At 39.5% G+C, this 26,201-nt stretch overlaps 1 protein-coding gene across 1 annotated transcript; it reads left to right on the top strand.

The window, feature by feature from the left end:
- The first annotated feature begins 8,284 nt into the window (after positions 1-8,284).
- Positions 8,285-24,858, top strand: cry2 (cryptochrome circadian regulator 2). Its single transcript, XM_053631303.1, has 12 exons — positions 8,285-8,707; positions 10,195-10,303; positions 13,101-13,243; positions 15,934-16,118; positions 16,388-16,476; positions 16,619-16,759; positions 17,227-17,538; positions 17,718-17,869; positions 18,724-18,926; positions 21,928-22,005; positions 22,376-22,583; positions 23,958-24,858. Exons 1-11 carry the CDS (start codon positions 8,550-8,552, stop codon positions 22,573-22,575), a joined length of 1,770 nt encoding a protein of 589 aa, XP_053487278.1. The 5' UTR covers positions 8,285-8,549; the 3' UTR covers positions 22,576-22,583; positions 23,958-24,858.
- Positions 24,859-26,201: the final 1,343 nt, after the last annotated feature.

The raw sequence follows: 26,201 nt of genomic DNA, 5'->3' as shown, positions 1-26,201 counted from the left end.
TTTGTTTGTTTTTTCAGATAGTCTTTAAGAAAGCCTTTGACAAAAGAAGAACCTATTGAAATCATTCTTATTGCTGGATCGGGAAGCTGTCGCAGGGAAACAATGGACTTTAACAGGGAAAATGGCAAGCACATCACACACAGCACTGTTGCCAAACTTATAACAAATTCATAAAGACTGGAAGTGTTGTGGACCAACCAAGAAGTGGACGTCCACGAACATCCACTGATGAAGGCACAATCAACGTGGTGCTGACAAACATAGTCCCTTTTGTATGGAGACTTTTGTGACACCATGTACGTGTCATATAATATTAATTGCTACATTCTAACAATTTCCCTATCTAAATAATTGAATTCTTCCACTGCTTCTTCAGTGTTATGTCACATTTAAAAATATATTAAATCTTTAAAAATGTGAAGTTTTAAGCAGATACTGTGAAATACAAAAAACCCTATAAAGTTCTGTTAGATCTACCTGAGAAGCAGTGCTGGTTTCCTCCTACAGGACCTCTCTGTTGGACTGCCAATATGTCAACCGTGTGCTACCTGGCAACGACATGCCATCCTGGCCAGACATGAATTAAACCCATCACAGTAGGCAGTGAACACCTGGTCCCTGCAAGACAGCTTCAAGTCTCAGTCTGCATTTCAGAGGATTTTTCATCTAGAAATACAGAAAAGGTCATTTAAAGAATAAACCTATCCATATAAGCAAACTTTCTTTGATATTTAGGATTACTGTTACTGCAATATACACTTAATCGAAGCCACACAATGCAGAGGTTTCTAGGTTTTTATTTTCAAAAAAACCTGATCATTTAAAAAGGTTTCTACTTTCATTTTTTACATTTATATGACAGTTTTCTTTCATCCATATTAAATATGATTATTGGAGAAAATTATTTCCATACATTTTTCTAACACTCAAATTCACTCTCTACTGAGAACCTATCCTAGGAACACTGAGCTTGAGGTGGAAAAAACACCCAGGACATGATGCCAGACCATCGCGCAGTACTACATACAGTACATTCACACCTAGGGGCAATTTAGCATAGCCAATCCACCTGCTGACATGTTTTTGTGAACAAACCAGAGAACCCAGAGTAAACCCATTTGAATATGATGAGAACATGCACAGAAACTATACACAGACAGTAACCTGAGCTCAGGATTGAACCGAGAACCCTGGAGCTGTGAGGTAGTAATCTGAACAGCTGTGCCACTTTGGGGTTTTTTTTTGTTTGTTCGTTTGTTTATTGTTATATACAGTATGCCAATTTGGTGAAAAAAAGAACAAAAAAAAACTAGAACCTCTCATTAACCGCCCTGTCCTTTGCTCCTCCACCATGGGCATGGGGCAATGTGATTCCTTCCCCAGTGAACCTCTATAAGCACTTGTTGCACCAAATGATCAAAAATACCCATTTTATATAACTCTATAGAGTTAAATTTGGCACAAAGCATGCTGCTTCATGATTGTGCAACATCTAGAAAAGCAAGCAATTCAATAGAACATCAGCTTATATCTGTCAAATAGTTAATGATTTTTCAATCAATAATCACTCAAAAGACCAAAACCAGAGAAATCAGAAGAACACAGGGAGAACACAGGGAGAACTTTTCAAACCAGCGACCCTAGATGTTATAGTTCTCTGCTATGGACAGGTTATGAGTTCAACTTTAACCCTCTGTTAGTTGCACTACTGGAATAAAAGGTTTGTCTTTTTTAATTTGGGGGGTGTGGTTCTATTGGTTGCTTGCTTCCTGAAGGGATTCTTCTTGGAACCATGTCTGATAGTAATACACTCTGTTGTCCGGTTCTACAAAGAACCTTCAAGGTTTGCCCAGAGGGACAAGCTGAAGAACACTACAGACATGTCTTTATACTTGAGCTGGATATGGTAAATTGTTTTGGTTAAAAAACATCTATAATGTGTTGTCTTGTTATTTCATTTCAAATTTAAAGGGGGAAAAAACAGGATATGTATTTTTTTGTAATTTGTGTCCTTTTGAGGTGCAGACTTAAATTCACCTCAGTCACCTCATCACTACGTCAAAGTAATTTGAGATGCAGATTTTGGTCAGCCATTGAAATGCTGCATTAAGCGAAAGTATTAGAGATTGAGATATCTCAGTGGAAAGGGAAGAGGAAGAAAAAGGGTCATTATGTGTCATGGCTGTTGGAGGATGTATTAGTGAAGTCCCTGAAATATTCATTTTTAAAAAAATACCTTCTTCAAAGCCCGAGCGATTTTCTGGCATACTGATATTTTCCCCAGTAATAAATCTGTATTATACACATATAATTGTAGGCTTTTTTGAAAAGAAAAAAAAAATTGACCCAGGGTTTTAAAAGTTTTCTATTTCACCTCATTCCCATCATGGCAGTAATAAAAAACAGATTACAGCCGGAGAACTCTCCGATATCATCAGATACATACAGTTTTGGAGGCTTAGAGCAGTAAAGAGTTTCTGCCTGTCAGCGCTTTCACCTCTGCTTTGTCAGTGATTGAATTTAAAGCGTCTAACACCCAGAATTTTCACAGGCGATTCATAACAAATGTCTCTGATCCCCCAGGCTGAATGTGGATTCACCATTATTGATCAAAGCACATGACGTATCTGAAATTGCACTAGCACACATACAGAAAGTAGAAAAATGTAATAAATGAGCGGCTTCTCTTTTAAGCTCTCAGAGAGCGAGGGCTCGTTCACCTCAAGAAAACTGGTGTTTTGGTTGGTTTTTTATCTTTAGCAAACACCTCTTCAAAAGAGAGATAGGTTGTGTCTGAAGCCACATTATGTTTATAAACAGTGTGCCATGTTTTGGGGCTATTAGGGAATCATGTCTGAAAGTACAGTGAGTAATATGTGGTGCATTTCTTACATTTCACAATGTGCTGTATTAGCCTTTACAGCAAATGTCAAACCTGATTCCAGGGTTCTTGGATCCTTTCCACTGGACTTAATCAGAAAGATTCTGGAAAATTATCAATTGTGAAAAAAAAATAAAAATGTAAACCTTGGTACATTTATTCCTAATCTCTCAAATGTTAGCTAGCATGATAACAACTCTGATGATTCACGCTATATATCGCTTTTTTTTTCTAGAAACTCAAAGCGCTTTACATAGTATGGGGAAAGGAATCTCATCAACCACCACTAGTGAGTAGCATCCACCTGGATTATGTGACAGCAGCCATAGTGCGCCAGAACGCCCACCACACACCAGCTATTAGTGGAAAGGAGAGATTGATGTAGCCAAATCAGAAATGGGGATTATTAGGGGGTCATGATAGACAAGGGCCAATGGAGGAATTTCACCAGGACACCAGGGTTATACGCCTACTCTTTTTTAGGAGAAGTGTCCTAGGATTTTTAATGACCACAGAGAGTCAGGACCTCGGTTTAACGTCTCATCTGAAGGACAGTGCTGTTTCTACAGTATAGCGTCCCCGTCACTATACTGAGGTATTAAGTCCCACACAGACCACAGGGTGATCACCCCCTGCTGGCCTCACTAATAAAATTTCCAGCAGCAACCTTAGTTTTCCCCAGGAGGTCTCCCATACATGTACTAGCCAGACTCAATGCTGCTTAGCTTCAGTGGGAAACCAGGCAGGGAGATATGGCTCTGGCCATGAATGCTAACAGTTACTTACAATGCATACTCATGTGATAAGTACAAACTGTACTAATCAGCAGATAGGTTACAGTGAAGGGCATTAGGCCTCACTCTTACTGTCACATATATTAAAGGTAGCATTTGATAGGAATTTAGGTCAGCTCTTAAAGCTATCAGATGCTGAAACGTCACCTTATGACTTTATAAATATATGATATGCTAAGATAAATGTGGTGATGTTTGTTAATGTAGTAAGTAGAAAGTAAAGATTTTTCTTTTGTATAAGTATTGGGTGAGATGGGGCATGATGACTTATTGGATAGCACGTTTGCCTCTCACCTCCAGGTTTGGGGGTTTGAATCTTTCCTCCACCTTGTGTGGGGTGAGTTTGCATGTTCTCCCCGTGCTTTGGGGGTTTCCTCTGGATACTCTGTTTTCCTCCCCCAGTCCAAAGACATGCTTTGTACATTGATTGGCATTTCCAAATTGTCCGTGGTGTGTGAATGTCCCCCTGCCTTGTGCCCCCAGTTCCCTGGAATAGGCTCCAGGCTCCCCCACGACTGTGAGTAGGATAAGCAGTACAGAAAATGGATGGATGGTTGGAAGTATTGGTTAAAAAAAAACTCAAGGAAAGTGCAGATACTTAAAAACAGACTTGTAAAGTTGTTACTTCCCATTTCTGCCTTTTTGCTCACTATCTGTCATCATAAAAAAAAAAAAATTGAGGAAAAAAACAAAGAAAGGAAACAAAGAAAACTGCTGCTAAATATATAAGGTGATGGAAAGCAAAGTGGATGTGTCATCAGAAATGACCTAGTTTATAAAACTATGGTTAAAAAAAAGTGTCCATGTAGCTGCACTTTGCTAAGTATGTACCCTAAAAGCCCTAAAAGCCTGTGTAGTTACCAGCAATGTTCAATTTATGTGATGTTATATGACGTGTGTGTGTGTGTGTGTGTGTGTGTGTGCGTGTGATTAAAACATGTTGTCACTATATCTGCTGAAACCACAGCGCTGTTGAATTCTCGAATGTTCAAAAGGTGCTGATTTGTTACAGTCAGAGGAGCTAACTTGTTTTGTGGACGTTCCACCACATTAAATGTAACTATAAATGGATAAAATGTACAATATTATGATACAATTTACAAATTGGAAAATTGCTGTGGCGTAAGAGGAATAAAACACCTCTGCACATGCTGTTATTTGGAAAATAATCAACTTTGGGATAGTAAGACGAACTACTCACAGTATGCCCTTACTTTAGTATTCCTTACTTCTGTACTAAGTAGCTTATTTACTTCAACTATATACAAGTTGAGGGCATCAAAATGATATGAAAATATCTTGTGGTTTTTCTTTCTGGCAAAGATCCTGCTACATTAAAACCTTTTAACTATCAAAATGAATGCATTCAATCAGACTTTTACTGGAATAGCAAATGTATTTTACAATTTAAATTATTATCTTTTACAATTAGAACGCATTTTCATTTTTTGTCTTTTACAATTAAACTCATTAATTAAAATGATTGATTGAACGTACAGTGTAATGACTGAAGGAAAATATATCACAGTTTTGAAATTAAAGCAGTCTTTATAGTTAGTCTTTATAGTTTTTCTATAAAGCAGTGTAAAATTTTATTATATAATCGTTTATTATTATTAGTAGTAGTAGTAGTAGTAGTAGTAGTAGTAGTAGTATTACCATTATGCTATGCTATGATTTATTTCCACACTCTTATAATACTGGAGCTTGGCTTGCCTTTTGCATAATCACAGGTGGGGAAGCTCTGCCCCCGTGAGGTCACCCTAATTTAAACCCCTGCCTGAGAAGCACACAGTGAAAAGAGTGCCACTGAGAACAGTACTCACAAATACACTGATGGTTTTCGGACACGTGCAATGGGTTTTATGGTTTGTACTTTATTGGCCAGAAGGTTGTGAGTTCAAACCTCATGACTGCCATCGAGCCACTGATGAACCCTAAAGGTTCTTAATCTTTGCCTTGACTTACCTTGGACTGGATTCTACCTCATTGTAATCCATTTTGTATAAAAGCATCTAACAAATGAATGAATGTGTATACATAGTTTGTGCATGAGTGTGTGTGTGCATGCTGATCAGAACTAATTCAACTCATTTGGCAATACATTAGTTTAACAAGCATGAAAGCACAGACATCAATAACACAATAAAGCAGTCCTAACCAATAACTAAAATGAACATTATGTAAATTCTTCATGCTTTCTGCATGATGGGATGGTATTAAGGCTACTACTGTACTTTTTCAGCAAGTGCTGGGAATTTAATTAATGCACTTTGTTTAACACTATCAATTAATGTTTATTCTCCTGTTCATGCTCACAAACAGGAACTGAATTAAGAACCATCCAGAACCATCTTTGAGTGGTTGTGTATTTGATTTTATGTGATGCATTAATCCTAAACCTGTCAAATTATGAGCCTACAGCGCCCTCTAAAGAGCTAGAGTAATGTATTTACTTGTTTGTTTATTTATTTTTTATTTATTAAGAGCATTACCAGGGATATGGAGACTAGTGATTTGGATTCTGACACTTTTTTTCAGTGAGTCAGATCATTTGGCTCAGCTCACCAATAAGAGATGATTCTTCAGATTCCACACGGCTCATTGTCTTTTTTTCTTTTATTTTTTTACGGACAAATTTTGTGATATTTTGTCTTGTGATTTGTCTTATGTCTGAAATGGGTTCATAATATCTTACTGTGCTCTATTTTACTCTACTCTACTAATAAACGAAATAACATTAGCATTGCATTGTATATACAGGATAATACATGATTCATACACACAGAGTCAAAAACACTAATAAACAGCTCAGATGTTGAAAAGAGCTTTTCAGTGAAGCGTGTGGATAAGCTGCACTGCATTTGAATAACATCACTGCCTATAGCTATGTCTATAACAAAAGACAAAATGGGAGAAATGGCTCATATATGCGACACATCACTACAGGTGACTGAATTATTGCTTCCTGAAATATTGTCTCTCCATCCTTAGAAGGTGATGAAAACTGGAGTGTGTTCCCAGAGCATCTTATTTTGTTTCTGAGATTACATAGGCAGGGAACAATGTAAACAATTAACTACCCATTTACAGTGTCCTGCCTGAACAATCCAATACAGGATTCAGAATTCATTCCTGAATCAGGTTCATTACTTGTTTTGTTGTTAGACTTAGAAGTGAGCTGAAAAAAGCGAACAACACTGTAAAAACTATTCTGTAAAAAAAATAATAATAATCTATTTTTCAGTATTCTTTTCCTCTTATTTACTTTCTGGAAGGATAATATTGAAGCCTTGATAATAAAGAAAAAAATTGCAAACCATAATAATGTAAAAAGGTTCTTATAATTATGACTTTGTGGTTCAAAATGATAAAGGTATTTATAATAATATACCTGAACATACATTTAAAATTAAGACCCAAGATATTCATTATAGGTATGACTTAGTTTTTTGGAGGGTTTTTAAATTTATTATTATTATTATTATTATTATTATTATTATTATTATTATTATGGATATGGAACATTATGGATTTACAACCTGTACTTAAGACTGTATCCTCAGTTTGATGTTAAAATCAACTGAATTATTCACTGTAATCATTAATCAAATATCCTGGAAGCAAGATCTGTTTTACTATCATATATACAATTATTTTTTAGTCTATCTTCCACCTGCCCCTAATGACGCTTGACGAAAATATTTTGTGGTTTTTCTTTCTGGCAAAGATCCAGGACCAAGTGAACTACAGTATGTTAAAATGTATTCTAAACATTCTGTTTTATATTAAAAGCACTTTTCCTAATTTTATTTTTTAAAAATTGTTAGATTTTAGGATGACATTATGACTACTTGTAAAACTGAAGACCCCCAGCTGTACATCACAGAACCTACTTTGATGACCCCCACTTTTTTTTTAATCAATATCACTAAAATCCACTCAAATGTGTGTGTGTGTGTGTGTGTGTGTGTGTGTGTGTGTGTGTGTGTGTGTGTGTTATTTTGGTGTAAATTGGAACCTCACAAAACCAGTCACTCGCGAGCTTTCTGCTATTTCAATGTTTAAGGATCTGCAATACTAAAACCCTACCACTAGGGGGCGGGGGCGCCAAGTAAAGATGGTCAGTAAGGGTCACGGTTTTTTTTCTTTCTTTTTCTTTTTTGAGTCAATAATTTGGAGTAACACTATTAATTAATCAATTAATCAATCAATCTTCAGTAATTGCTTTATCCAGGTCAGGGATGTGGGGAAGCTCGTGAACAGTATATACGAGGCAGAATTAGTCACACTATTACATATTTATAAATGCATATGCAAATGATATGATTCATACACGAAGTTCGGTTTTATAATTTGTAGCATTATTGCAGTGCATTATTACATCGCGCGGGTCTTTATTTTCGAATTCTAATACAAGAAAACCAAAGCAACGTGAAGCTAACACGTGCGGAGAGACCAACAGCTGCGTCGCTTAACGTGACCCACCCCCTCATTTGAATATCCTGCGCACGTGCTGCTTTTCCGACCAATGAGAGAGTGTGGAAAAGGTGGGCGAGCCGTGTTTACGTTGGCTGTCCAAGTTGTCGCCTGAATCCCAAACGGCATCCTATTGGATGTTTAAGGCGCCTACGCAGGGCGTTGAAGCCGCTATTTCGTTCGTTATGTCGAAGTGCACTAGCGTAGGGATAATCACGGCGTTTTGGATTGAACCAATGATCTGGAACTTCTTGGAAGCTGGAGAGAGCCAGAAGAGAGCGGGTTCGGGGAAACTGTCAGCGGTGGATTTCCGGAGGTAGTGTTTGGTTGGTGATCAGCTTCGAAGCGTTTTTGGGGATTTTTTTTTGTTGCTAGGATGTGTTAAATTTTTGATCATGGTGGTGAATTCGGTGCATTGGTTCCGAAAAGGGCTGCGACTTCACGACAATCCGGCTTTGCAGGAGGCGTTAAATGGCGCGGACACGGCGCGCTGTGTTTATGTTTTGGATCCGTGGTTCGCTGGAGCAGCTAACGTCGGAGTCAATCGGTGGAGGTGAGGTGGTTTATCGATCAGCTGTGAACGTATACACACACACACACACACACACAAGCTTTAATCAGCTTCAGCTCTGAGCTAACTTTGCTAACGCCAAACCTTTTAGATTTGTTAACGACGTTAACTCACTCAGCACGTCTCAAAATAGCTCCTTTATCAAGTTAATCATTAACTTGATCACAATATTTAGATGTTTGCTTCCTTTGTCTGCTTTATTAATCAAAAAATAACTTCTCCAAAACAGGTTTCGTTTTAGATGTCCTTAGTCTTGTGCTAATTTCACTTCCCAAGCTTAATATAAATACTTTGTTTGATTAATTTTCCGTTTAACTTTCTGAAAACGCAGTGAATTTTTTTAAACCAACAATAATAACCTAAATTTGTGTTTTTCCTAGAAAAACAAAGAAAATATATCCGCAAGCGTCATTAACTGGTTGATAATTAGAGGCTAACAAACATCACAACAACGATGGGCGTTTTTCAAATCACCTACTCGCTTTTCCAACAGTGCGCGTGATGCGATAGGCTTCAGGTTGATTATACGCGAAGAAGTGCCCGGATGTAACCTTCGTGTACTTTTAAGTGTTGTTTTTGAAACGCGGCCTCACGTGGCTGAGGTACCTATAGGCTTACAAAAATTGGAAGTACGTTTTTAATTATGGCGTTTTAGTTCTTCTGTGTATTTCGTGGCATTTTTTCGTGCCTCACGTTGGCTACAGAGAATAAGAAAGTGACGACTATAACTTTTTATAGCTTTGCTCCGTAACCTGATATATTTATCTTTCTTTTATACTACAACGCTGTCAGATTAATTTTTTTAATGGCAGCTCTGAAAGTAGTTCCGACTGCAAGGCAAATCACAGGATTGTATTAATACGCCTTGATCGTTTCTGTAGTAATAATTTACCCAGGGACTTGTATGATGGACAATTTATGTAAACTGATTTTATAATTTTATTTTACATGTAATTGTTTATGTCTGAGGTAAAGCTGTAACCTTTTAAGTTTTTCAACACCGACAAGTGTTCAGCTCAGCGGAGTTTCTCTGTAATATTAATAACAGGAAACTATTTATAGCTGTTATATTGTAAGTGATAACAGGTATTACTTGTTTGAAAAAAAAAAACTTCTTCCACATTACTAAGAGAGAATATAAATGATTCAAAACATGTCTTGTTGTTCTTTAATAAATTAATTGTTAGAGTTGGAAAATTGCTGTGGTATAAGATGAATAAAACACTTTGGGTTTTTCATGCTGTTATTGGAAAAGAATAAATTTCAGAGTAGTAATTCAGTTTCGTGTCGAGCTGCATCGCGCCACCATCACTGATTCTATCAACAAATACTGACATGTTTTATTCCTTATTTGTTTAACATATTTGTAACCTGGTTTTATTTATATATATATATATATATATATATATATATATATATATATATATATATATATATATATATACACACACATATATATAACCCTACAGGTTTCTTCTGGAGTCGTTAGAAGATCTGGATACAAGTTTAAGGAAATTGAACTCGAGGCTGTTTGTGGTGCGAGGGCAGCCCACTGATGTGTTTCCCAGACTGTTCAAGGTCAGTTCATGAATCTCTTTTTCTCTCTCTCTAGCCCCCATGTCTCGGCCCCCGGACGCCCTCTCCCCCATGTCTCGCTCTCTCTGGCAAGCATGTACTTATGATTTCAAACATGAAAAATGATACTATTCATTCATTCATTTTCAGTAATTGATTTATCCTGATCAGGGTTGTGCCGGGACCAAGGGTTGTCCTGAAAACACAATCAGAAATACACGCTGGATGAGACAACAGTTTACTGCAGACTGATACTACAATTTTAATGAAATCACTTTTATTGTTGTATATGTGTTTGCTCAGACACTGAACATGACTGAAATGGTGAAACGAATGAAATTGAGTGTTGATATTTGTAGCCTGTTCAGGGGTGGACAGATCAGGAGATGCCACTTTTTATTTTTTATTTGTAGCTGCCAAGTGGCGAAGTAGGTTCAGCAACCTGATAAAGGAAAAAAGACATACTCCTTATTAACATTCTCGACACAGTTTCTTTCATTAGGTACAGCCCCTGGCAAAAATGATGGAATCCCTACGCTTAGAGGATGTTCACACAACTTTTTTCTTTTTTTACTTCATAGCAAATAAATCACAGATATGACAGAACAATTTTTGTTTAATAGCTGAACATTCTGGCTTCTTTCAGCCACACTCTGTGTTGGATTTACTTCTTTTCGAGCATTATCCTTACCATATTTGTGAAAGAAAGCTGGCAACAGTTATTGCACTTATAGTTAAAAGTATTCATTTCACCAAATATCATGTTTGAGATTTAATGAAATTACTTTGACTTGTACACATAAGGAGCAATAAACATGATGAAATACTTATGTAATTATTTTGAAAATGCAACCAAAGGACATAAGAGACGGACAGAGAGTTTCTTGATTTATTTCAACTGCAAATATCGCAGCCCGCTTTTGAACACTTCACTGTCCTAGCTCTTTCTTTCAGTCAAGATATCTATATGTAACGTCAGCTAACTAGCTTTGTTGGCTAATGTAACTTAATTCAGTACAAGAATATTTATGTAAGTTAGCTAGGTTAGCAGTTTCTTTAGTTAGCCTAAAATGGCTACATTAGTTATCTCGCTGTTGTTAACATCCATAAGATTTACTCCCTAACAAAAAAAAGTTTGTACTTAATTTATTCTTTGTTCAGGCTTACCTTATCGATGGTTTGTAACTTGCTTATCCGAGTCGATGATTGTAATGACCATCCTGAGCTGACGGTACAGAGAAATATTCCATCAACTATTTGATTAGCCTGCTCACACACCAATCACTCAAATGTTCGTCCAAACACTGACTGTTGAATAGCAGGTCAATCCTGTTGCCAGATTATCTTTCCGTTTGAGATCAAGCCACCTCTCAATGTTTTTTTTATTATTTATTTATTTATTTATTTATTTAAATGTTGGGTTTTTTTTTTTTAAATTTAGTCAGTACATAGATCTCTCAGTTTATTTTACATATGTTCATTTACATTCATAACTTTTTCCGATTATTTGGCTTAAAGCGTTTTTTTTTTTTTCTATGGTAGGGAAAGCCCTGGACTTTTCCATGAAAACTGATGCATTGTAGTTAGTGCTGTTAAGTGTATTTGCTTCTCTGAGCATTCCCCTGCTCCAGAGGCAGGAGATTTCTTTAGAGTTTCTCTCTATAAAATTCAGATCCTGAAAAATATTGATCCCGCTCTTTGATTGTAATATATCTTTTTAAAGGTCATGCTGCATTTCCACTTTGTGTGTTCTGTCTCTGATGTGTGCTGGAAGAAAAGCAGGTGGGCGGCAGGGTGTCGTCATCAACATATCGAGTCCTCCCATGATTTTTATCCGTTTCCGTCTGTAGCGTTATAAAAGCGAGCGGATTGCTTCAGTAACGTCACTTATGACCGTGGGATCACTGTTTCCTTTGCATTTAACTTTTCTTAATGAACATATCACTTTAGGAATCACTACCTCTACATTGTGGTTACACCTCAAGGCGGATTTTATATCCTATACTTATCGATTTATAAAGTTGTGAATTTTTGTGTGGTTTAAGTTGTTCTCAAACACGCTTACTCCGGTAGAGAGAAAGGTGCATCACACCACCCTGTTAGTGATTAGTTTTATATAACAGTGCACCCCCCGACAAAGTGTTTTTCTTCCTTACTGAACTGCAGTTGTCATGGTTACTAAACAGTTAACAGCACCTTGAATGATGAGTAAACTGTAGTCGATGACATGAATCACAAATTTTTATCTCCAGTCCCCTATAAAACTATTGGAACAGCAAGACCAGTTCTTTTGATTCTGCTATACAATGAAGACATTTCGGTTTGAGATGAATATGAGACGATAGATCAGAATGTCAGCTTTCGTTTCCTGATATTTACATCTAGATGCGTTAAAGAACTTGTCCCCTTTGGTTGCAGACCATCCAGTTTTTTGGTGCACAAAAGTATAGGAACAGATAGTCTTAAAGTAAATAACACTTAATATTTGCTTGCATATGCCTTGCTTGCAATAACTGCATCAAATTGGTGAACCACTGACATCTCCAAACTGTTTCATTCTTCTTTTGTGATGCTTTTCCAGGCTTGTACCATAACTTCTTTCAGTCTTTAGTTGTTTCGGGACGATTCTTCAGTCTCTTCTTCAAGAGGTGAAATGCATGCTCTGTTGGGTTAAGGTCTGGTGATTTGACTTGGCCAGAAATTGGTTGCAGTTCTGATCTCTCTCTCTCTCTCTCTGTCTCTCTCTCTGTCTCTCTCTGTCTCTCTCTCTCTCTCTCTCTCTACTTTTTCTCTCTCTCAGGAGTGGAATGTGACTCGTCTGACGTTTGAGTATGACTCCGAGCCGTACGGTAAGGAACGGGACGGCGCTATCATTAAACTGGCCCAGGAGTTTGGTGTGGAGACGATCGTGAGGCACTCTCACACACTCTACAACCCAGACAGGTGTGTAACAATACACACTCTGCGTTGAGATGCACACACACACACACATATTGAGTGGCAGTTTATTAGGTACACCCCCTTTTATACACAGATTGTCCATGCTACACTGCGTGGTGTAAATGAGGCATGGTACAATATTACAATATCAACAGTGAGCAGAAATAAGCATTTGGACACTTTTTTTTTTTTTTAAATGGGGTTCTCAACAGCACCGTATTGATTTGAACTGTATTTATGTACTCTGAGCTCTCCAAATACCCATGATATGGCCTGTAAAGGTAAAGTTGCACATATTGTAAGCATATTATGGCTTCACTGGCTTCCTGTTGTCTATCAACTTAAATTCAAAATTCTGCTTCTCACATTTAAGGCCCTACATAACCATGCTTCCACTTACCTCACTAACCTCTTGGAGAACTACACCCCTCCCCACTTACTGTGATCCTCCTCAGCCGGTCTACTAGCAATACCGGACATGAACTTTACCACCATAGGTGGAAGAGTCTTTAGTCACATTGGCCCTAAGCTCTGGAATTCACTTCCCCATTACATCTGCAACCGTGAATCCATTTCAAGATTCAAAAGTTCTTTAAAAACTCATCTCTTCAGACTTGCATATTCTCTGTGATATATATATATATATAAAAAGGATATACGTTTGTTTTAGTGTTTTGTGAAGTGATCTTGGGTGTCATGAAAGGTGCTTTTTAAAAAATATATACATATTATTTTTATTATTATTATTATAGATATGTTTTTAGTCCCAGCGGATAACTACAGCATGATGTGAAGCACTTTGAGAGCTGAGACAATGCCGTCAAACCATCCGGGACAAGAATAACAAATACCACTGATAGGTTGTATAACTGTGGTGTGTCCAGACTCTCCAAGGGAAAGGGAAAGTCCTAGAGAGTGCCAGCATGCCTGACTGTGAGCCATCGCTCTTATATAAATGGGATTGGTGTGTTTTTAATACACACAGCGCACGCGGACGTGCTCTGAGCCAGAGAGCGCCAGGGTGAGGTGTCTGTACAGTGTCTAATACTCTGCGCCCTCTGCTGGTGGACAAGTGTGACTGCAGGTCACACTGAGCAGCATGTGCTGTGCTGAGTGACAAGTTCACCGTCACAGCATGTAGCAGCGAGACAGAATGACGAGCAGCACTGAAAAGCTGTGTATGTAATCCAGAATAGCGCCCATGCTCCAGCTGTATGCAGTCACCCCGCACTTCACACACACACACGTGCGTGCGCACACACACGCGCGGCAGCCTCCTGACTCCAAACCACACAAAGGAAATTATATGATTGACTAGAGAGAGCTGTTGCATAAGATCAGGCCTACAAATAAAGAAACTGGCCGTTGGGTTTGTGGAAGCTGAAGGTGAGAGAGATTCAGCTCTCAGCTGATGAGACGAGCCGCATGCAATGACCAGATCAGTCTTATGTAATCTGGGAACAGCAGAATCGTCTTTTTTCCTAGGGTACTACATAAAGGTTGTACTTGCTCGGTTTATATAATTTAATTGTATATAATGGATAAAATGATGATGATCCGGATTATTTTGTTCATTACTAAAATCATGGCTGTCACATTTATTCAGCCAAATTAAGAATGAAATCCTTTTCTTGCATTTTAAATAAATTGAAAACAGCCGTTTATTTCACAGTGTCTCTTGTAAGCCTATATTCTTCTATTTTATAAACCATTCAAACGACTGCTTTTACTCTAAAATGTTATTAAAATGGCAATTAGTTTTGTTTTGTTTTTTAAAAGATGGTCCAACCTACTTATAATATAATAGAATTTTTTTAATCAATAATTTTTCATTTTGTTGCCATATATTAGTGTTTGGAAGATCAGATCATTTGACTTGGATCTTTGAATCTCGTTCAGCAAAAGGAACGAATCTATTCAAGTCATTTTGTTCGTTTGAGGAGAATTAAAATATGTTAAATTTTCAAACCCAAATTTCCCCAACATGTCAACTTGGGCAAACTTATCTATTCCGATTATATTAGGAAAAAATGATCATGCAGCCGAGGACAGATTATGAGAAACAGAAATGATTCATTCTTTTGTTATGTGACAGCCTCATAGGCTCTGTACAGAAAACAGACATGATTAGTTCACCTCTCGAGTCCTTACTTCAGTCAGAGTATTTCGTTCATTTGTCATGTGACCGCTACTTGACTCAGTATCTACAATCAATAATACCAACGTAATGTTGCATTTATTTAGGAAGAAGACATTTGCAACAAACCTTTTCTGGAAAAAGTATAAAAGTTCTGTCCTGTTTTGTTGTTCATGTTTCTTTATTGCCTCACTGGGGACCTGTGTTGGGAATTATGAACTAATTTCTGTATCAACTACAAAATATGGAAACGCGAAAGGATGTTGCACATGTACGGCAAACGCAAAACGAATGAGTCACTCTCTGAGACGACTCGTTATTCCCGAGTCATATAAAAGATTTGTTCATGAACAACCCATCACTAACATATATCCGCCATCTCGACACATTTGGGAAGCACAAGCCGGAAAATTGTCAATGTCTGTGGTTGCTCATACAGGTACAGCACGCAGATGGGGAGTTTACGATTGAATGCACCAATAAAAACTCTCAATTCTCTCAATCAGTTAATTAATGGAATAATCTATAGTATTTTTTTTGTGTGTGTTTCATTCAGGATCATCGAGATGAACAGCAACAACCCACCGCTCACCTTCAAACGCTTTCAGGCCATCGTGAGCCGTCTCGAGCTGCCCAAGAAGCCGCTGTCGACCATCACGCCGGAGCAGATGGCCAGCTGTAGCACGCAGCTCTCAGAAAACCACGATGAGCATTACGGCGTGCCCTCACTGGAGGAGCTTGGTGAGGCATCATTTACACATACCTTCGCTCTCACCTCAGAAAACACCACCACCTCTTTTATAGGTGTTGTTTCTAATTATAAGCAACCTAAAGATTTTCCAGAGTATATGAGCTCATGTTCAGCATTAAGAGGATCGCACAAGTCGTGTACGATGGCCTTTCTTCGCGTGTCAGCCTCGGACAGCTTTCCAGTTATTTTACAGTTTTACATTTTGACTTTGTTCTTGACATAGTGTAGTGTTTTGTAGTGTGTGTTTTGTCTCCATCAGGGTTTAAAACTCGGGGCGAGGTTGAGCCAGTTTGGAGAGGTGGTGAAACTGAGGCTCTGGATAGACTCAATAAACATCTGGACAAAAAGGTGAATCCCAATAAACGCTGGAAATCGCTAAAAACACATTTAACCATTCAGTTATATGACACTATACAACCTCTAATGGAACCTTTTAAAGCCTTTTGGCTTTTTTCCAGTCATTAAGTTTGTTTGTTTGTGTATTGTTTAGGCATGGGTAGCTAATTTCGAGCGTCCTCGAATCAAGGCCCACTCTCTCTTCGCCAGCCCGACCGGTCTGAGTCCGTACCTCTGCTTCGGCTGCCTGTCGTCTCGAGTGCTTTATTACCACTTACGTGAACTCTATATGAAGGTCAGTGCATGGTCAAGATGAAAAACATTCAATAAATATTTACGCCAGTACCTCAATAACAATCATGTGACGTTATTCCACAGTGCTGTTGTATTCTCAGGTCTGATTGGTTGTTGATTAATTTTCTATAACACCACCTCTGACGATAATGCAAATCGCAGGTTTATATTTATGCGATCATTCTAATACGGTCTAATAAGAGACGTATGGCAAATACTCCACATGAACATAAAAATGTGCCTGAGTGCAACAGGGTGGATTGTTGCATTTTGCAGTTTCTTGGTAATGTGAAAAGCTGTGTGTTTTTTGTCTTATTAACATATTAAGTCTTAATCTTAGCCAAGGCAGGTGATGGAACGACTGTTTGTAACTGCTGTATCATAAGTGATACCAGGAAATAACTTGTTTGTTAGAGGAAACTCTGACTTGGAAGACTTGATGATGATAGTCATATTCTTCCTTCCCAGCTGCGCAGACACTCCAGCCCTCCTCTCTCGCTGTTCAGACAGCTTCTATGGCGTGAGTTCTTCTACACTGCGGCCTCCAACAACCCCAGCTTCGACCGCATGGAGGGAAACCCCATCTGTGTGCAGATCCCCTGGGACCAGAACCCTGAAGCGCTGGCCAAGTGGGCCGAAGGCAGGACGGGCTTCCCCTGGATCGACGCAATCATGCGCCAGCTGAGGCAGGAGGGCTGGATCCACCACCTAGCGCGCCACGCCGTGGCCTGCTTCCTCACCCGGGGAGACCTGTGGATCAGCTGGGAGAGCGGCATGAGGGTACGACCTGGACAATTTGACCTGATTCTGTTTGTCTTGTAGTAGTGAGTCAGGTCAAGACTTCTAGGCCTGAGCAATAATATCAGACACTTACTCTCTTTACATGTAAATTTTGAAAATTTGATCCAGCAGTGGATGTGTTGGTGAGGATCTGCATGTGGTGTGTTCATCATGTACAGGTGTTTGAGGAGATGTTGCTGGACGCTGACTGGAGCGTTAATGCTGGAAGCTGGATGTGGCTTTCCTGCAGCGCTTTCTTCCAGCAGTTCTTCCATTGCTACTGTCCTGTGGGCTTCGGACGCCGCATCGACCCCAGCGGAGACTACATATGGTAACACCCATGATTATTTTTTTAATACTTCATGATCATAAGCTAACTTGAAAACTCTTGGTGGATAAAACAACCGATGGATGTTTATCCTGCACTTAACATTTAAAATGTTTATGGCATGTTCTACAGGTTACTTATTTACTAGTTATTCCTGTTGCATTGCTTCTTGTGTGTGATTATAGTTTATACATATGGAAGTAGTATATAAATTGTTTGGATGATTTAACAGTGCAAAAAAGCTATTCAAATAGATTCTTAGTCTTTTAATTCATACTTTATTTTACTTCAGTGTGCATTTTTTTTAATTGGAGATTTGTTACCCAGTAACATTATTATTTAATGGCAAAGAAGTACACAGAAGTACACCGAAGGTCAGAGGTGTCAACATTTACGGTTTAGCCGTAGCGTTAACGATTTTTTGACCCCTTGCTACAGCGATACCGGAAACGCACAAAAATTATACTGCACTAAAGTTAGGGTCAGACCAAACATGAACAAATAAATAGACAGTTCAGTTAAGGGGAAAGGACAATGGACGTGAAAAAGGCAGAAAATGCGTAGGTGCTCCACATGTGAACATCGGAGTACGCGGCTATGAGTTATCACTCAGAAATGTGCAAAAAGTTGGAAGTCCCGCCCCCTTCCCCTCAATAACAATCTCATCTCCGCCCTCTTGACAGATGTACTGACTCGGCACCCTTGCGTTCTGTCGCTGTAAATTGAGACAAATGTTTTTGCGTTCTTTAATGTGAAATAATAGTTAACATCAGTTTTAATGGTAATGAAGATTCTACCTTCTAGGATTTTCTTGTTAATAATATTGGCACCTCTGCAACTTTTATTACACTGCACAGGAGATATATTCCTGAGCTGAAGGATTACCCGAGCCGTTACATCTACGAGCCGTGGAATACACCGGAGTCGATTCAGAAGGCAGCGAACTGCATTGTGGGAGTCGATTATCCCAAACCCATGATAAACCATGCAGAGAGCAGCCGCCTCAACATTGAGAGGATGAAGCAAGTCTATCAGCAGCTCTCGCACTACAGAGGCCTTAGTGAGTCTCTCTCTCTCTCTCTCACACACACACAGATTCTAGTAGTCTTACAGTTGCAATCAAAATTATTCAACCCCCATTGCAAATCAGGTTTATTGTTAAAATTGACAGACTTTCAGCTGTTTGCAGGGAACCAATCAAACAAAGGCAATTGAAATAGTTCAACACAACGAATGCTTCAAGTGTTTTCCCAAATTCAACTGAAAATGCAACTTGTAATGATTTCTCCAGTTCCAAAATTATTCAACCCCCTGAATCCCTCACAACAGCATAAATATGCAAAACAGGTGTTGTCTCAAGCACACCTGATGCAACTAATCAAGGGCTTTATTAGTTCCACCAGGTGTGCTTGAGCTGGAACACATGAAATACCTGAACTGGCTAGGGGCGGAGAATGCATGAAATACCTGGACGGGGCAGAAAAAGGAAGTTGCCAACGGCTGCGACCAGATTTCTGAGAAGACAGGTTGTGAAAAACCCTCGAGTGACTGCAAAAGACCTGCAGCAAGACTTGGTCGCAACAGGCACTGAGGTTGCAGTGAGCACAGTAAGGCGGATACTAAACGCAGAAAGTTTCCATGCCAGAACTCCAAGACGTACACCACTACTGACCCAAAAGCACAAGAAAAGTCGGCTCAAAATCACATAAATAAGCCACCGAAGTTTTGGGATTCTGTTCTGTGGAGCGATGAAACAAAACTGGTACTTTTCGGCACGATGGATCAGCGGTATGTCTGGAGGAAGAAGAATGAAGAAAGAACACTCTGTCCACAGTCGAGCATGGTGCTTAGTGATGCGCCGAAAGGAAAATTCTGGGTCGAAACCGAAAATTAAGGATGCACTCGGCCAGAAACCGAGCCGCAACCGAAAATTAATTTTTTTAAAACCCATTTTAAAATAGTTTTTTGTATCTGAATTCAAAAACTACAAGCAAATAAAATGATCACAATTTTATTGAAATTACCACACCAAAAAAAAAAAAACAATATTAAATATATTATTCTTCATTCAGTTCTGTAACAAATTTAACAGATTTTTTTAATCCAGTTATCCAAACAATGTAAAGTTGTATAAAACTATTATGATATGCAGAACAGCAGTCGAGTAATGAACTAGGTCTCTATTCTGTTTATGTAAATGCATTTCCACATTAATTAAAGATCACTGTGCAAATCAGCTGCAATAGTCCTAAAACTAACCTGAAACTGTAAACAACAGATGCAGCCTCAAGTCAAGAACACAGTTTTGCAGGGCTACATGAATTTTAATGTAATTGCTATACACAATAGCAAATTGGAAAGCTTTCTGTTTAAGCAGAAGTGGCAGGTTTCTCTTCAGTAATAAAAGTTGCTCAGCTTTCTGGCAGGAGAGCTGGTGCTTGGGGCAGATAAATACCTTCGTGCAATCCACGCAAGCAATGGAAAGCATAGCTGCGCTTGTCACGGCACTGCTGTGGATCGGGGCGCTTTCCTGAAGAATCTCGTCAAACATGTCAGAAAGTGAGGGTTTTTGCGCCTCATCACTTGTACGCACCCGTTTCTCTGGCACACATTGCTCTGTGCTCCGCATCAATCCTCCATCACCTCCAGCTCTGCCTGTATCATTTCTCGTGCACGCTACTTTTTCTCTGTGTCAAAGTAATGTTCTTTAAATCGGGCATCTAGTAATGTTGCAATGCTATAAGCGCCAAGCACTGAGGGGTGGGTGTGGCGGCATATATTTTCGGCCAAAAATTCCATTTTCGACTGCCGAAATTTTGGTGCATCCCTTCTGGGGCTGCTTTGTATCTTCTGGCACTGGAAATATGCAGCATGTCTAAGGCAAGATGGATTCATTGAAGTACCAGGAAATCCTAGGAGAAAACGTCATGCTGTCTGTGAGGAAGCTGAAGCTTGGGTGTCATTGGACCTTCCAACAGGACAATGATCCCAAGCATACCTCAAATTCCACCAAGGTTTGGTTGCAGAAGAAGTCCTGGAAGATTCTACAGGGTCATCACAGTCACCTGACTTGAACCCATAGACAATCTCTGGTGGGATTTGAAGAAAGCGGTTGCAAGATTATTACTCAACTGGATGCCATTGCTCATGAGAAATGTGTTAAGATTCCTGAGGAACGCTGCCAGAAGCTCTGCATCTCATTTGCAGCAGGTCATAACAGCAAAAGGGTGCTCTACTAAGTACTAAAGAAGGGGTTGCCATGAAGGGGTTGAATAATGTTAAGACCGGAGAAATCATTATAAGTTGCATTTTCAGTTGAATTTGGGGAAACCACATTTCAATTGCTTTTGTTTGTTCATTGCAAACAGCTGAAAGTCTGTAAATTATGACAAACCTGAGTTGCAATGGGGGTTGAATCATTTTGATTGCAACTGTATATCAGCATGCCTCTTTCCTCTTTGGAACATTTTGGAAAGAAGGCATTTGGACAGTGTCGAGTACTGTTACAACATGCTAATGCTCCATTTAGAAGCTCTTTTTGTTTTTTTCTGGTGTTGACCCTTAAAACCCACATGTGTGCGCACACTCGTTTGTCCCTTTGTTCACTGTAAAATTAAATGAGGTTGGATGTAAAAAAATAAAGTAAAAAATGACTGATGATGAAATTATTGGCTTACACAAGCAACCTTTTTAGCCCCATACTTTTAGCCTAATGGAGTAATTACCTCAATTTTGCAGAGGTGTTTTGACCTACATTAACACAGATGACTTTAAGCGCTTTTAAGTGCTTGTGTCTAACCTTGACTTAGAACTTTGACATTTGAACTTGAGGCCAGAGGCTCAATCTCTACCTCACACTGGGCCTTGTATCAAACTGGATGTGAATGAATTTACTCATACATTGCTCAAATGAACTTTTACACAGCTTTTATGTGATGTGGCATTAACGAAAATCTAGTTAATTTGGAGAAACATTCATATCCTGTGAGACTTTGTGTAAATGTATGTATTAAGAGTTTCTGCAGTTTTATATACGATCTGTCTATCTGTTAATCCATCAGGTCTGCTAGCATCAGTGCCCACCATTCAGGAGGAGGCAGAGCCATCGATGTCGGACGACTCTCAGGCCAGCAGCAGTGGTAAGAAACACACACGGCAGCTATAACAGCTATAAACCAGTTGCAACAGCGTGTCATGTTCCAGAGAACCCGCAAAGCCATTGGTCCTGAATAATTTCCCATGTCAGAAAACGTACTGTTACAAAGCACTAACATTGGAGACTCCTTCCATAAATGCAAATGCTAAATAAACATCTCCTCATAGAAAGATTATTCTATCAGCCAATACACATGTAATAAAGATAATGTTCTTTGTGTTAACCATCTGGTCATATGAGTGAGTAAATGCATGTCTGTTTAAGAGATCTTGGGTTGTGCCAGCAGTTTGATCAGGGAAGATGCAGTATTGTGCATGTATACGTGTATTAACTACACAATCCGTTTTCTCCAGGTGCCATCTCGGCGTCCCGTCAGCCTCACTCCGAATCCCAGCCATTGCAAACTGATCCCGATCCTGAGCCTTCGTCATCAGCTCCTGCAGCCATGAGAAAGCGAGGTCGCTCCTATGAACCCCAAAACTCCCAGAATCCTAAAGTGCAGCACACCAGCCAGACTGAAGCCAAGCAGCTGCACACTGACACCATGCAGTGACCGAGCAGGTGATAAATCACTCACGCTGATTGCAGTGTTCGTTTTTTTTCCTTTCTTTTCTCTGTATACTTAAATTTATTACAGTCACTGCGGGTTTTTACTGTTCCTGAGACGATTATGTATTGTTGCCCTTAGGTTTGTAATGTATATTCATAATATTTACTCAGATTGTGAATATGACTCAGAAAAATGTGTAGACAACTCGACTTGTGACTCACACATCTGAAGCTTTTTGCTTTACATGCTGCTGTGGGCTAAAGTTGTGAAGTAGTATAAAACTGTCAGGTATACTTTTATCATTGTAAATGGTCACAGGTTTAGCATGTATTGTGGACTTGAGCCTGACAGACACATAGGCCACACCTCCTTCACTGAGCCTGACAGACACAGAGGCCACACCTCCTTCACTGAGCCTGACAGACACAGAGGCCACACCTCCTTCACTGAGCCTGACAGACACAGAGGCCACACCTCCTTCACTGAGCCTGACAGACACAGAGGCCACACCTCCTTCACTGAGCCTGACAGACACAGAGGCCACACCTCCTTCACTGAGCCTGACAGACACAGAGGCCACACCTCCTTCACTGAGCCTGACAGACACAGAGGCCACACCTCCTTCACTGAGCCTGACAGACACAGAGGCCACACCTCCTTCACTGAGCCTGACAGACACAGAGGCCACACCTCCTTCACTGAGCCTGACAGACACAGAGGCCACACCTCCTTCACTGAGCCTGACCGACACAGAGGCCACACCTCCTTCACTGAGCCTGACCGACACAGAGGCCACACCTCCTTCACTGAGCCTGACCGACACAGAGGCCACACCTCCTTCACTGAGCCTGACCGACACAGAGGCCACACCTCCTTCACTGAGCCTGACCGACACAGAGGCCACACCTCCTTCACTGAGCCTGACACACAGAGGCCACACCTCCTTCACTGAGCCTGACACACAGAGGCCACACCTCCTTCACTGAGCCTGACACACAGAGGCCACACCTCCTTCACCGAGCCTGACACACAGAGGCCACACCTCCTTCACCGAGCCTGACAGACAGAGGCCACACCTCCTTTACTAAGACTAAAGTGCACAGATGCCACACCTCAATGAGGCTGATAAGTGAAGAGGCCTTCACTGACCATTGGGAAAATGCTGATAAAGCAGATTAGTGGTAAATAATAGAACACTCGGATCATTTCTTTGCCATAATCTCCCAGCGATGCACACTGTTTTGACTCTGTATGGCTGTAACATAAATATCAAGACCAGTGCACTGATTTAAATGAGTGACTCTTTACAACCTTTTACACAACTTCACTATACTGGACTGATCGTCTCTGTAACAAACGTATTTTCTTTCTTCTTTTCTGCACAGATGAAGGAAAATAAAATAAAAAAGGAGGATCCACAAGACAGGAAATAAGTACAGCACTTACGAGTACAAGCTGAGAGGAAAAAGAAATGACACTAAGACTGCAGTATGTTATGGTTTGGCGCAGACAGAACTACAGCTACGCTTTTCATTTTAAATCTGTTCAGCCAGATAGAGCTTTAATGACACATTCATATATTTAGAGTGGATGTGCTTCGATCAACATTTAGCACAATTAATCTAGCCTTTGGATCTTAAATCAGACTTTTTAACCCAACAAATTCACAGCTCTGTTCATAAAGTTTGAAGTTGTTCTTTAGCACTCCGACTAAAGAAGAGTTTTTATCAGTGTTTAATCAGTATTATCAGTAATAATTCTAATTTCATAACATCGGCACATGCCTAACGAACACAAGGATAATCAGGTGTTGCTTGCGGCATATACAATCAGCATCATGAAGGAACTTTTTCCTTTCCCTGTTTTAACATCTGTGTTGAGTAAAGTGTTTCATTTTTAGCCCGTTTTTAAGATTTACGCCGTGAAGCCGTTCACACAACATCCGATTCTCTTAGCGAGAGCATGTTAGCGTTGTTCTCTTTTAAGAGCGACTACATTCCACATTAACATGCACATTCACGAGCTTGAGTCCCCCCAAGCTAAACGGACTAGCATTATTTATTTTCTCTTTGGTATTGTATAAAAGAGTTTATTTAGGTGCAAGTGGTAAAAGTACTGCAGGGGCAACGTGCAGACGTGCACATGTGTACGCTTTCATGTTTGTGTGTGGATGGGTTGGGGGACGGAGGACAATTTATCGAAGGCGATAAAGAAAAAGACGTTTCTGTGACATTGCATCTGCACGATATATCCACAGTATAAATAAATAAATACTTTGGACACACACATACTTTGGGTGAGTTTTATTGTTACTCTGATTAACTATATGTCAGGGTTAAACAGTTCTAGACTGTTTTGTTTAATATTTATTGAATATTAAACTCATGTACAGTGCCCTCCACTAATATTGGCACCCTTAGTAAATATGAGCAAAGAAGGCTGTGAAAGTTTGTCTTTATTGTTTAACCCTTTTGATCTTTTGTGGAAAAAAAATCACAAAAATACTCTGCTGTCATTGATATCAAACAATTGCAAACACAATACAGGTTTATAAAAAAAAAAATCTTTGTTAAATAAAGGTGTGCAACAATTATTTGCACCCCTATTAATTCATATGAGAAAAAATATATTTGATGTAATTTTTTTTAGTACACCTGGGTGAATAGGAACAGGAAATTGTTCAACCATGACTTCCTGTTTCACAGGCGTATAAATATGAGGTAACACATAGGCTAAATCCCCTTAGTCATTCATAACAGTAGGTAAGACAAAGGAATATAGCTGTGATGTGCGGCAAAATGTTGTTGAGCTTCACAAAATGGGAAATAGCTGTAAGAAAATAGCACAAGCATGGGAAATGTCCATTTCCACCATCAGGGCAATAATTAAGAAGTTCCAGTCAACTGGAAATGTTATGAATCAACCTGGAATTGGACGCGTGTCTATATTGTCTCGACGCACTGTGAAGAGGATGGTTCAAGTGGCCAAAAAAATCTCCAAGGATCACAGCTGGAGAATTGCAGAAGTTAGTTGTGTATTATGGTCAGAAAGTCTCCAAAACTACAATCTGAAGTCACCTACATTACCACAAGTTGTTTGTGTTACAAACTCAAGCGTCTTCAGTTTGCCAGACACTACTGGAACTTCAAATGGGATCGGATTCTATGGTCAGATGAAACCAAAATAGAGCTTAAACACCAGAGGTGACTTTGGCGCACACAGAGAGTTAGCCATATGGAAAAGTACCTCATGCCCACGGTTAAATATGGTGGTGGCTCTTTAATGTTTTGGGGCTGTTTTTCTGTCAGAGGACCTGGACATTGTGTTTGTCTGTGATGTCATGTATCCTATCAAATATCAACAGATATTAAATGAAAACCTGACTGCCTCTGCCAGAAAGCTTACAATGGATCTTCCAGCAGGACAATAATCCAAAACATACATTAAAATCAACACAAAAATGGTTTACTGACCACAAAATCAAGGTCCTGCCATGACCATCCCAGTCCCCTGTACTTGAACCCCATAGAAAACCTGTGTGGTGAACTCAAGCGGGGAGTCCACCAGTGTGGACCTCGAAATGTGAATGATCTAGAGAGTTTCTGTATGGAGGAATGGTCTCAGATCGC

Source organism: Ictalurus furcatus, chromosome 8 (assembly GCF_023375685.1).
Source record: "Ictalurus furcatus strain D&B chromosome 8, Billie_1.0, whole genome shotgun sequence".
NCBI classification, from domain to species: domain Eukaryota; kingdom Metazoa; phylum Chordata; class Actinopteri; order Siluriformes; family Ictaluridae; genus Ictalurus; species Ictalurus furcatus.
The sequence above is the reverse complement of the archived record's forward strand: the minus strand, read 5'-3'. Positions and strand labels throughout refer to the sequence as shown.

Excerpts from the sequence above, each read along its gene's own strand:
- cry2 (XM_053631303.1), top strand. The coding sequence starts at position 8,550 with ATGGTGGTGAATTCGGTGCATTGGTTCCGAAAAGGGCTGCGACTTCAC. Across the intron at positions 13,244-15,933 it reads ACACTCTACAACCCAGACAG|GATCATCGAGATGAACAGCA; the intron begins GTGTGTAACAAT and ends TGTTTCATTCAG. Across the intron at positions 16,760-17,226 it reads TACGTGAACTCTATATGAAG|CTGCGCAGACACTCCAGCCC; the intron begins GTCAGTGCATGG and ends CTTCCTTCCCAG.